At 52.6% G+C, this 10,106-nt stretch overlaps 5 protein-coding genes across 5 annotated transcripts; 1 reads left to right on the top strand and 4 right to left on the bottom strand.

Moving 5' to 3' along the window:
* Window positions 1–209: 209 nt before the first annotated feature.
* Window positions 210–1,715, bottom strand: PG994_009780 (60S ribosomal protein uL13). The gene is made up of 5 exons (XM_066861189.1): window positions 1,423–1,715; window positions 1,032–1,167; window positions 804–857; window positions 430–688; window positions 210–352 (listed from the first exon to the last, which is right to left on the bottom strand). Exons 1-5 carry the CDS (start codon window positions 1,441–1,443, stop codon window positions 214–216), a joined length of 609 nt encoding a protein of 202 aa, XP_066713359.1. The 5' UTR covers window positions 1,444–1,715; the 3' UTR covers window positions 210–213.
* An 806-nt stretch (window positions 1,716–2,521) lies between these two features.
* Window positions 2,522–4,585, bottom strand: PG994_009779 (BAG domain-containing protein; the record flags this gene model as incomplete). The annotated part of the gene is made up of 2 exons (XM_066861188.1): window positions 2,522–3,709; window positions 4,460–4,585. The coding sequence occupies 2 exons, from the start codon at window positions 4,583–4,585 to the stop codon at window positions 2,522–2,524; spliced, it is 1,314 nt and encodes a 437-aa protein (XP_066713358.1).
* Window positions 4,586–5,953: 1,368 nt separating this feature from the next.
* PG994_009778 (uncharacterized protein) lies at window positions 5,954–6,437 on the top strand (the record flags this gene model as incomplete). Its single annotated transcript, XM_066861187.1, has 2 exons — window positions 5,954–6,005; window positions 6,175–6,437. The coding sequence occupies 2 exons, from the start codon at window positions 5,954–5,956 to the stop codon at window positions 6,435–6,437; spliced, it is 315 nt and encodes a 104-aa protein (XP_066713357.1).
* Window positions 6,438–6,955: 518 nt separating this feature from the next.
* On the bottom strand, window positions 6,956–8,201 carry PG994_009777 (uncharacterized protein; the record flags this gene model as incomplete). The annotated part of the gene is made up of 4 exons (XM_066861186.1): window positions 6,956–7,192; window positions 7,273–7,649; window positions 7,812–8,089; window positions 8,191–8,201. 4 exons carry the CDS (start codon window positions 8,199–8,201, stop codon window positions 6,956–6,958), a joined length of 903 nt encoding a protein of 300 aa, XP_066713356.1.
* A 957-nt stretch (window positions 8,202–9,158) lies between these two features.
* On the bottom strand, window positions 9,159–9,827 carry PG994_009776 (uncharacterized protein; the record flags this gene model as incomplete). Its single annotated transcript, XM_066861185.1, has 1 exon — window positions 9,159–9,827. One exon carries the CDS (start codon window positions 9,825–9,827, stop codon window positions 9,159–9,161), a length of 669 nt encoding a protein of 222 aa, XP_066713355.1.
* Between the last annotated feature and the right edge of the window lie 279 nt (window positions 9,828–10,106).

The raw sequence follows: 10,106 nt of genomic DNA, 5'->3' as shown, positions 1-10,106 counted from the left end.
TGTTATCCACTCCGGGGAACCGTTAGGCTCGCAAGGTGTGTTGCTGACAAAGAGGTAAAAGATGTGGATGAATGTCTTTCCCATGCCCTTCACGCCAGATCTAGTTTGCGAAGGTGACTCTCGTTTTGGTGATGTGTGATTGTGGATATTGCCCTTACCCCCCGGAAATGCAAGAAGTACGAAGAACAAACAAGGTGTCAGAACAGCGAGAAATTAGTAGCCGTAGTTCGTGAGAGCCTCGGCAGTCTTGTCGTCGACCTTGGCGTTCTTCTTGGCCTCGGACAGTTGTCGCTGGGCAAGCTTCTTGCGCTCGTAGTAAGCGGCGGACTTGGCCTTGCGGCGCTCCTCCAGTCTGTGCAACATCAAAAGTCAGTCATGCGCACCTTCGAATCCTAGCCAAAAGGCCACCAGTAAAACAATAAAACATACCTCTCAACAACATCCTGGTACTTCCAGCCGTTCTCGTGGCTGAGACGGCCGACAAGGCAGTACTTGCGGCCGGGCTGCAGGCGCAGGACACGCAGAGCCTGGGGGACGACCATCTTCTTCTGGAGGTCGTAGGGAGGGGGAACACCCTCAAAGACCTTGAGTCTCTGGAGAGCGGCGGCACCGCGGGCGGTCTTGTGGGGAATCATGCCACGGACAGCCTTGTAGAAGATACGCGACGGGGCACGGAAGTGGAAGGGACCTGGGATCGAGTTAGACGGTCGTCTTATAGGGAGCAACAGCTCGTCATCCCAGAGCAAAGAACACATTCAGGTGCCACTGCTCCTGGGATGGGATTGTCGTCGGAGTAAACGTACCACCACGAGTAGGGTTGTATCGCGTCATCTTGCGGAGGTAGGCGGCGTACTTGACTGCAGTAGGATTTGAGTTAGCTTCAGAATTTGTATTCCTTTCGTATTTGTTTTTCCTCTTTGATAGAATGTGCCATTGACCATGATCATAGCGGCATGTGTATCTTGTCTCCAGACCATCCGCGGACAATCGAGGAAACCATCAAGGATGATTGAGGAGTTGGAGAGACGTACGCTTAGCGCGGAAGAACTCGCCCGAGATGTTGAGGGCCTCGCAGCGGACGACAACAATCTTCTGACCGCTCAGAAGCTGCTTGGCGACGATCGAGGCCAGACGGCCAAGGAGATGGCCCTTGCCATCAATGACGACCTGTAGAAGTGAAGCATGTCAGTGGTCTATCCTGTTTCGCCCATGGTGTTCTGCTTGGCCCAGTATCGCGATCGTCCATCTCTTGCTTCCCTGGTTCCGCCGTGATTCGATTTTGTGTGGCGCGGTAGATATCCGGCTCGGATCTGTCCCGTCCGTTCCCATCCCATTCGTGTCGATTGCAATTCTTCGCGTTCCAAAACTCGATCGCGATAGAGGCCAAGCGCGGGGGGGTTGATAGAGGGGAGGATAACTTACGACAGACTCAAAGGACGACATCTTTTCCGGTCAGGTATGGGGGATTTGTGGAAAGAATAGAAAGAAAAGAGGAATCTGCTCGCAGTGCACACTTCAAAGAAAGATAGTGATCCTTTCCAGAAGCCTGTGTCTTACCTTGAGAGCCGGGAAATGTTATTCCTCGCTGGGCGATGTAATTGCCGTAATGTTCACCTTGGGGAAGTGATTTGTTGATGGTCGCAACTAGACAATATCAAATGTGCGTAGAATTTTTGGAGCGGTCCTGTTGGCAGGCTGGGGCAAGTGCGCAGGCAAAGATGAGCTAAGCCGATTGGGGGCTGGTGGGGCTTGATCGTGGTCCCAGACCACACAATGCCACACTCTAGGGTTTTTGACCTACAGCCTTTAGCCTTTGGGCAAAGTGTGCAGAGGTGCGATAAGAAGATTGATAAGCCACCGGCAGAACAAAAGGTAGTGGGGCAGATCAGTCATCATTGCCAGTCCTACGTGCTAGGTTAGATCTGCCGTCTATTGTCGATCCAGTCATCAGACAGACCGACTGGTCTGTCAAGACATGCACATACAAAGTCGCGTGCACATCGATGAAGGAAGACAATGGATATCAACTGCAACCCATGCATCGATCACAGGTAACCTACTAGCTAATGTAATCAGTTTTTAACGCATCACCCCAAATATTTTCAATTGCAGTGTCAACGGACGTCCATTATTTTAGGTGATAAATCTTGTGCCTAGTATCTTCAGGTGTTGGGCGTCTGCTAGATGCCTTATGATCCGATCTGACCACCTACAAATCCATGCGGGGAAAATCGTAGTGTACACTACAACATAAAAGCGTATCAATCGGATGATATCAAATGGAATACTTCAGTGTTGCAGTGCTGCCCTCTCCGTTTAGACGCCAAATCATGACCCAATCTACGCCCTGTCAAAAACGAAGGTCTCTGTGAATAAACAATCTCAGCAGGTTCTGGTCGCACCCATGTTACTTCATCGTAAGCGTAGCTGGATAGGAGGGATTATCCGATTTCTCTCCCTTCTGATATCCCCATCCTGGTTGCAGTAATACAACAGTCTAACATACAGCCCTGACCTGTCCTTACCAGTTGGACTTCGTCGCACCTTCCGGTAGATGATCATCGATGCCCTTGAGCACGTCATGCACCTGATTGACCAGCTGTTTCCTCCTGGCCCGAACATCCGGATCACCACCTGTATCCACCTCATCCAGTTTCAGCAGCACCTGTTGCATGATGCTTTCGCTGAGTTTCCGGTGCTCATCGACGCACTTCTTGTAGTCCTTGGGGGGATTGGCAGAGAATTCGACACACAGAGGTAGGAATTGGGTACTGAAGTGCGAGCTGATAGAGTCGAGCTTCTCCATAGGGCCCGCGGGCACTGCGGGAGACGATACCCGACTCGGGTGCTTCGACCCATCGGCAGATGATCTTCTCTCTGCTTCGGCCGAGTTTGGCACATCCAGATTGGACGCGCTGTCGCGGGGGCTCTTGTTCTTCTTCTTCTTGCCACCCTTCTTAGACTTCTTGGATTTCTTGGGCTTCTGTTCGTCGCGGGGGTCTGTGACAATGATCTCCTCCGAGGACTCGCTGGAATCGTCATCCGACTCGTTGCCCTCAGAAAGAACGACAAGAATCTCGCTATTATTCTTGACACCGTACTCCCGGACAGGAACAGGTCTGCTGGGATCCACCTTGAGATTCCTTCCCTTGTAGAGCATCTTGATTCTGTGGCTGCGCTGCTCGCTGATCTTCATGAGCCATGCAACGCGTTCCCGGACATCGTGCACATATAACTTTCCATCTCCGATCGAGTAGGCTGGGAAGTGAACGGGGTAGGTGACACCCTTGTTCTTGATTAAAAGTATGTCGTCCTCGATATCTGCACTGGCCGGTGGATTTCGGCCATGGGGATCGTAGGTCCGCGATGGCGAACGGAGTGATTGTTCAAGGTCTTCTGATGTGATGTAACTGAAGTCGTCCTCGGTGACGCGAGGGATGCCGTCTGAATTCTGCGAAGCGAAAGGCGAAAGCCCATCTCGACCCGACGGCCAACCTGGAAATCGAGACATGCCGAGGGGTATCGCCAAAGCGGCGCAAGCGAGGGTAGCGTAGAGGACGGCGGGTGATATGCCCTGGGCAGCGATGTACTCGTTGGAGCCGGCGAGTGCTTCCGAAAGCTGACTGATGGTGGTATCGACGTAGGTCGCTAAGGACGGGGGCAACAATTGGGTCAGGTTCTGGAAGGCACCAGATGATGCCAGGAGTGTCTGAGATGAAGCCACTTTGGCGTGGGATCGGGCTGTCCTCGCGGGGACAATCCCAAATGGAAATAAATAGAGGGGTTGTGGTTTTGAGAGATATGTGAGGAGGGGAGCAATCCGGCGGTGCGGCGCTGCTTAGTCTGATGATGACGGCGGACCGTCTGCCGTGGGGCCGTTTAGTCTCGTCTCAAGATCCCAGTTTTTTGGTGATGATACAATACAAGGCCGACTCTGCCAGTGCGCCCCGGAGCGGAATATCGTGGCTATAACTCGTCGCCCTTCTTTCAGGATATCGGGGGTTGGGCCAACAATTGCTGAGAGATCGGCAAAGCCCTGGATGCTCAGCCGAATGGAATTTCCCGGTGCTTTATTTCGTCGTCGGTCGTTGGACGTTCGGTGAGATGGTTCGACCTCGACTAAGGGATGTACGGGTGATGTGTTGTCAGAGCTGCAAGGCAAGTCAGCTGCTGCATCTAAAGAAAACCAAGGCGAGGAGTGCCCGGCGGCGAACAATGCAGCTGTTGGTCAAGGCACTCCGCAAAGGCGATCAGGCCAAAGTTCATCGCAGACTGGTCTGCTAATTGGCCAGGTAGAGAGTCTTGTTCCACAGTAGTGGTCCAACAGCTCACAAATAGTTACGAGAGGAAGCAGGGCTGACGAGGTGGATTGCAAAAGCAAGATAGCATGACACACCGCAAGGTCTGGCGCCTTGTCATAAAAAAGGCATGGAACGTACTTACATAAATGTTAGCATACGAGTATCAGCGATGCGCGGGTTGTTTTGTTGTTGATATATCCTGGAGTTGGAGTCGGCTTCAGGAACTTTTTCAATGGCAAGGAAAGAACTGATTGATGATAGGCACTTCGGAGTTGAAGCCACATGTTGGGTTGACAGCTACTTGGTACCTCTGAATTTTTCAATGTGACATCGACCTACCTGCGACCCCAGCGATCCTTTCACGTATCGATAATGAATAATAACTTCTGGTCCTTATTCCTCATCTTTAGCGGCACTTGTCGCAAAAGCTTCCATGCATTGGACCATTCCCACTGCGATATTTGGGGTTCCCTACGAAGCGCTTGATTGCATCGAGCAGACGGGTCCGGATCTATGGCAATGTCCCCTTGTTGAACAGTGATACCTGTATCTGGGCGGGAGGTGGCAGAAAAATGAAGGAAACAAGGATTCGATCTGCACACACCCTCCCTCTGTTGGACCCCTGGGGTCTCAACGGCCCCAGCTAGCCGGACTACTGGGATTGCCAGATTATGTAGCAAGTCGATCGAGCAACAATCATCTGCGTTCAAAAAAAAACCGAAGAGACTCGTTGGTCGATGCGATAATCTATCGCACTGTCTTAACAGTCAACATATGCATGAAGCGTATTGGTTATGATGCCCTGGATAGAAGCGTACTTATTAGACCTAATTTGAACCGAGAGCATTGAATACACCACTTAGTACTTGACGGATGACTCTGATCTGATAGTACAGGCATGGATGCCTTGATGATTACCTACCAGGTCGCCGCGCGGCACGCGACGTACTGCGGGAATGGGTATGCGACCACGACCATAGCATTGCGTTTATCAACCTGTACGAACTGCCACATGGCGCAACGATTCCACAAACAACAATCCTTATCCCCGACAAAAGTCCTCCCGTCTGAATGGCGTCATCCCGCCGTACTACCAGCTTGGTGGCACTCGGGGCATTCGTAGTCCCCAAGATACGATTTGAGTTTGATGCGAGATCACATTAGCGAGTACTGATAGTGCCTAATAACCAAGCCCCAAGGCATCTCACGTCAGAGTCCGATTTTGCGTCTTCCATGGAAAGGAAGCTGACAACAATGGAAGCATCCATGAGCCGCCAGGATAGGCCATTAGATGTACTCCGTATCCGTACCTACACAGGTCATCAATCGATGAGCTGCTTTGGGGCTTGGACGCCGAACATCCCGCTGCCTCTTGCGCCATTGGACTGACAAATCACGAACTGCCTAATTTGTAGAAGCCACCTCGCTCGGTAGATTATCTCTGACGTCGATTATAAAAAACCCGCTGGGGCTGCAAAGTGCCCCTCCGTTTCAAAGCCCCCACTTGGCCAGCCAGCTTGTGACACCACGTCTACTCCAGAACAGAAAACGAGAGAGAGAGAGAGCCATTCATTCCTTTGACTTGAATAAAACACCATATGTCTTTATCTTTCATCCGCCGATTATTCTCATCACCAGTCACAGCCGAAGCCATGTCTGCCGCTACTCAAAAGGCCCAGTCCATCATCGACGGAAACGCCGTCGGTACGTCAATCTCGAATCCTTTCTCTCTCTTCCCCTCATTGAGCGCCCACCGCTGTCCGTCGCATTCGACCCGGCGCATGCGCTCGTGGCGGGCAGCAGTTTCCACTCCCAATTCGCCTTTGATTCTACACATGTAGTCCTTTGGCACTGACATATTCGTTCGTTTTAGCGGTGTTCTCCAAGTCGTACTGCCCCTACTGCAACCAGACCAAGAAGCTCCTCAGGGACAACAACGCCGACTTCTACGCCCTCGAGCTCGACCAGGAGGAAGATGGCTCTGCCATACAGGACGCTCTCGAGAAGCTGACCGGCCAGCGCACCGTTCCCAACGTCTTCATTGGTCAGAAGCACATCGGCGGCAACAGCGATCTCCAGGCCAAGGCTAAGGAGCTCAAGTCGCTGCTGTCCAGCGTCGGCGCTGTCAAGGCATAGAAGGGACAAAGAACCAAGGGGCGACTGCAAATTTGCTGGAGTTGTTGAAATGCGCAAGTTGTTTACACACTCGATGCTCTTCCACCCGGTGCAGCAGAGATGTTCTTGGTCTCATACACCAATCGAATTGCATTAAGTACCCATAGCCCTGGGGTCCTGATAGAGATTACATGAATACTAAAGATATACCAACCTATCATAGGCGTCTTCAATGTTTCCCGTTGTCATACGTAAAGTTTTACATACATGCACTTAGTAGTGATACGAAGGCCTGTGACCCTTTATCCAAGGAACTAGTTGTTCGTTCCAAACCAACAGCGCACTAGACGCCAGGGACAGTGGACAATATGTAGAGCATAGAAATTCCCAAGACCTTCCGTAAAACTACTAACTCTATCTACATAAGTAACCAAGCATTGCGCCAAGATCCGCCCGTCCTGTCCGTCCGTCCCCTTCTTTCAGACCAAACCCCCCTCCTCTTCTTCCAGTCCCCCGGTCTCCCAGTGAACATCGCCCCCTTATCCCACCCAGCGTTCGTAGCAGTCGCGTTGGCCGCCCCGTGGCTCTCGAAGGTCGGCGTCGTAGACGCGCGTGAATGACAGCCCGCCGTACTGCCGCGTCTCGCCGTACGTCTTGTTGGTATTGCTTCCGGCGACGGTGAAGGGCGCGTAGTCCGCATTGGCGAACGCAGACACATTGGGCCACTTCAGCGCCAGCGAGACGGCTTCGCCGCCTACCCAGTTGCAGAGGAAGTCCTGTGTTTTTCAGGTTAGTTAGTATTTCGTCATCGCCTAAATCTAGAACATCGAGCCAAAAGTTAGAAGAAGGAACTCACAGCATCGCCGTAGATCAACGCAACCCGCACGCCCTTGGCCAGGAGCCACTCGAGGTCGTGGAACGTGGTATCGCGGACCTGGTCGCCCTGGAGCGCGAACGTGAGGTTGACGCCGATGCTAGACTTGTTCGTGTAGTTGAGGTCGACGCCCAGGGCGTCCTGGACGCGCGCCGTGTTGACGTAGTCCATCCAGTACCGGCTCCGCGGGATGTCCGCGTTCGCCGCGGCCCGGATGTCGTAGTTGTCGCGCCCGCCCAGGGTGGTGAAGGGGCCCACCACTAGATTCGTGCACACCATGTGCGCGTGGGCGCACAGAGTCTCCCCTTGCGGCAGGTGGTCCGTGAGGATGCAGTTGTCGACGGCAGTCTTGCAACCGCCTAGAGGATGAGACGAGGTTGTTAGCTGGTATGCAGATTGGAAGTGCACGATTAATTAGGGGGGGGGAGGTAAAGTAAGTTGACTAATGATGTTGATATATGTTCTAAGGATTGGCTCAAGCTTGGACGGTTGAATGGGATGAGCAACACAGTGCAACTCACCCGTCATTTCCATGTTTAACTTCATCAGCTTATAGGTGAACTCGTTGACCGCGATGCCGTACGTGTTGTTGCGCCCGAACTCGGGGTAGAAGGGGTACTGGACGCGCGCCGAAACGAGCCCGTTGATGATGCCGAGCGACCCCATCTCGAGCTGCACGCCGCGACCGCCGGTGGTCCCGTTCCGGATGCGCTCGTTCTGCTCCCAGAAGTGGCGGAAGAAGCCGGGGCCCCAGTGGCCGCCGTAGCTCTCGGTCCAGAGGTGGAAGCGGCGCGACCGGCTGCGAGAGGAAGAGCATGTTGCTTTCTTCAGTCCATGAGTAGGGGTTTAAGATCGAGGTGCCGTTTGCGGTGACGTTGCAAGGGCCGATGGCTGGTAGACGTGTTAGTCATAACACTATGAATGAGCCACCATATCCCGAATAGGACTTGACACCCGGGGTTGTCTCGCAGACACCCTCCGGGCCCGGTGCTTTATATCTAACTGTCACGTTATTTGGTGTTGTGATTGTCTTGACACCCTTGGGGCTGGCAGGAGTTGTCTCCTCAGCAACTGTTCGACTGGATGAGGTAAAGGCTCGGCAGCGACATTGGAAAGCAGAGGAAGCACAGACATCAAAGACGCCACCGTCGCTGCCCTCAAGAAGAAATGATACATGCTTTGCTTGAATTTCGGATTTCGCGAAGAACTATTTATTTGAAGCTTTAGTTGATGGACATTTATGCCAAACCAACATCTTCCTGTGGAAGCTATCGATACTTATACCTCTTCAAACCTGCATTGGCGCCTTGGCCTCCGCCCTCGGTTTTGCGTCAGGAAAATGTCTCGTACCTAGGTAGTAACCCTGTAATCTATGATGATGCCATATTGGCTCATCTCTTGTGTAGTTACGCATACACCGTAAAGGAATATGGTCGTAAGGCGCGGGGAGGAAGTGGTTACGCAATGCCAAGGTGCCGCTGCCCTAGGTTTTATTTGCCTGATAAACTATATAGTTACGTGCACGTGGTAAGGGATACCTAGTAAGAAGCTGAAATTGTAGTGGGCGCATGAGATACTAGGGCTGACGTTGAACGGACTCGACATTTTACCCAAAGGGAAAATAGCAGGTATATGTGGTACTCTCACACAGGCCCGAACAGTGCCTTGAGCTCCTATTGGATCATTGTCTTCTAGTTGAGGGTGGCAAGTAAAACGTGGCTGTATGTTATAGCCCTCACAAGCATACCTACAACGACGCACTCCTTTTCCAGTGTCACTGTGATCCGCAGAATAGACGCTAATGTTTAGCCGTTAGGCGAGAAGGAGACGGTTATACACTTCTAAGCCAATGTTGCAGCATAAGATACTCATGTAGAAGCAGCCCTGTCCGCAACCAGCTTACCAATGCCCATGAATGGTACGCCGCTATCCATGATCTCGAATACCGCCACGGCGGCCCCAAAGTCGTGCTTGAACCAGTTTCGCAGCTCGATAGCCATCAGAGAGTCCACACTGCACTCGGACAGCGGACGCCGCTTGTAAATATCATCCTCCGCAACACTCAATGCGCGCGCCAACTTTGCTACCAAGGCATTGACGACGATGCTCGCGCGTGCCCTGGGATCCACAGCTTGCCGGAATAGCACGGCCGGTTGACTTGCCCCACTCGCGGCGCTGTGTGGTCCTTGGGCACTCTTCACTTGGGCGGCCGCGAATGCGAAACCGGAGAGCATGGGAAAGTGCTTGAGGTCCACACGAAGCTCTTCACTGTCGGGCAGATCCAGGGAGGTAACGGGGCCGACCAACACTTGGTTATACCGGCATTGTGCCTCTTTACACGCCATCGTGGGGTCATAGTAGAGGTCCAGAAAAGCGAGGATGTCTACGGTGTCTGCGGGGCTCATGTCCTGGGCTACGTTCCGGTTGCGGCGATATAGCTCGGTCTCGGCAGTTATGGTGCTGGAAAGCGGGGCCGCTCTGATGGCAGAGGGCGGCCGAACGAGTATCAGCTGTATGAAATCTTTGTTGCGGGACATGATGGTCCCAATCTAATCTTCAAGCCTCGCGTGGAAGTCTATAAAGATCTTGAGATTGGGGGCTAGGGCAGGTTATTCCTTACCCAGGCACATCCTGGTAAGACTGCATCTCAAGAAGGCTCACCGAAGGCTTAACTGGTTCGTGGGTCTCTGCTGGGTGTAGGTTACAATGATATGACACAATTCCTCAGAAAAGGCAGTAATCATGTCCACAATCCGCTAGGGCAGCCCATTCCAAATTGCCGGAAGTGGCATCCATGATTTGCCTAGCCCGATGTG

This window comes from Apiospora phragmitis (genome assembly GCF_038363925.1).
Source record: "Apiospora phragmitis strain CBS 135458 chromosome Unknown utg000009l:1.0-1189150.0:1.0-1190623.0, whole genome shotgun sequence".
Classification (NCBI taxonomy): domain Eukaryota; kingdom Fungi; phylum Ascomycota; class Sordariomycetes; order Amphisphaeriales; family Apiosporaceae; genus Apiospora; species Apiospora phragmitis.
Note: the sequence above shows the minus strand (reverse complement) of the source record. Positions and strands in the feature narration are given on the sequence as shown.

Coding starts and splice junctions, on each gene's coding strand:
- PG994_009780 (XM_066861189.1), bottom strand. CDS start 1,443: ATGTCGTCCTTTGAGTCTGTC. Junction 1,168..1,422: donor TGTCGTCCTTTGAGTCTGTC/GTAAGTTATCCT, acceptor TCACTTCTACAG/GTCGTCATTGATGGCAAGGG. Junction 689..803: donor ATACAACCCTACTCGTGGTG/GTACGTTTACTC, acceptor ACTCGATCCCAG/GTCCCTTCCACTTCCGTGCC.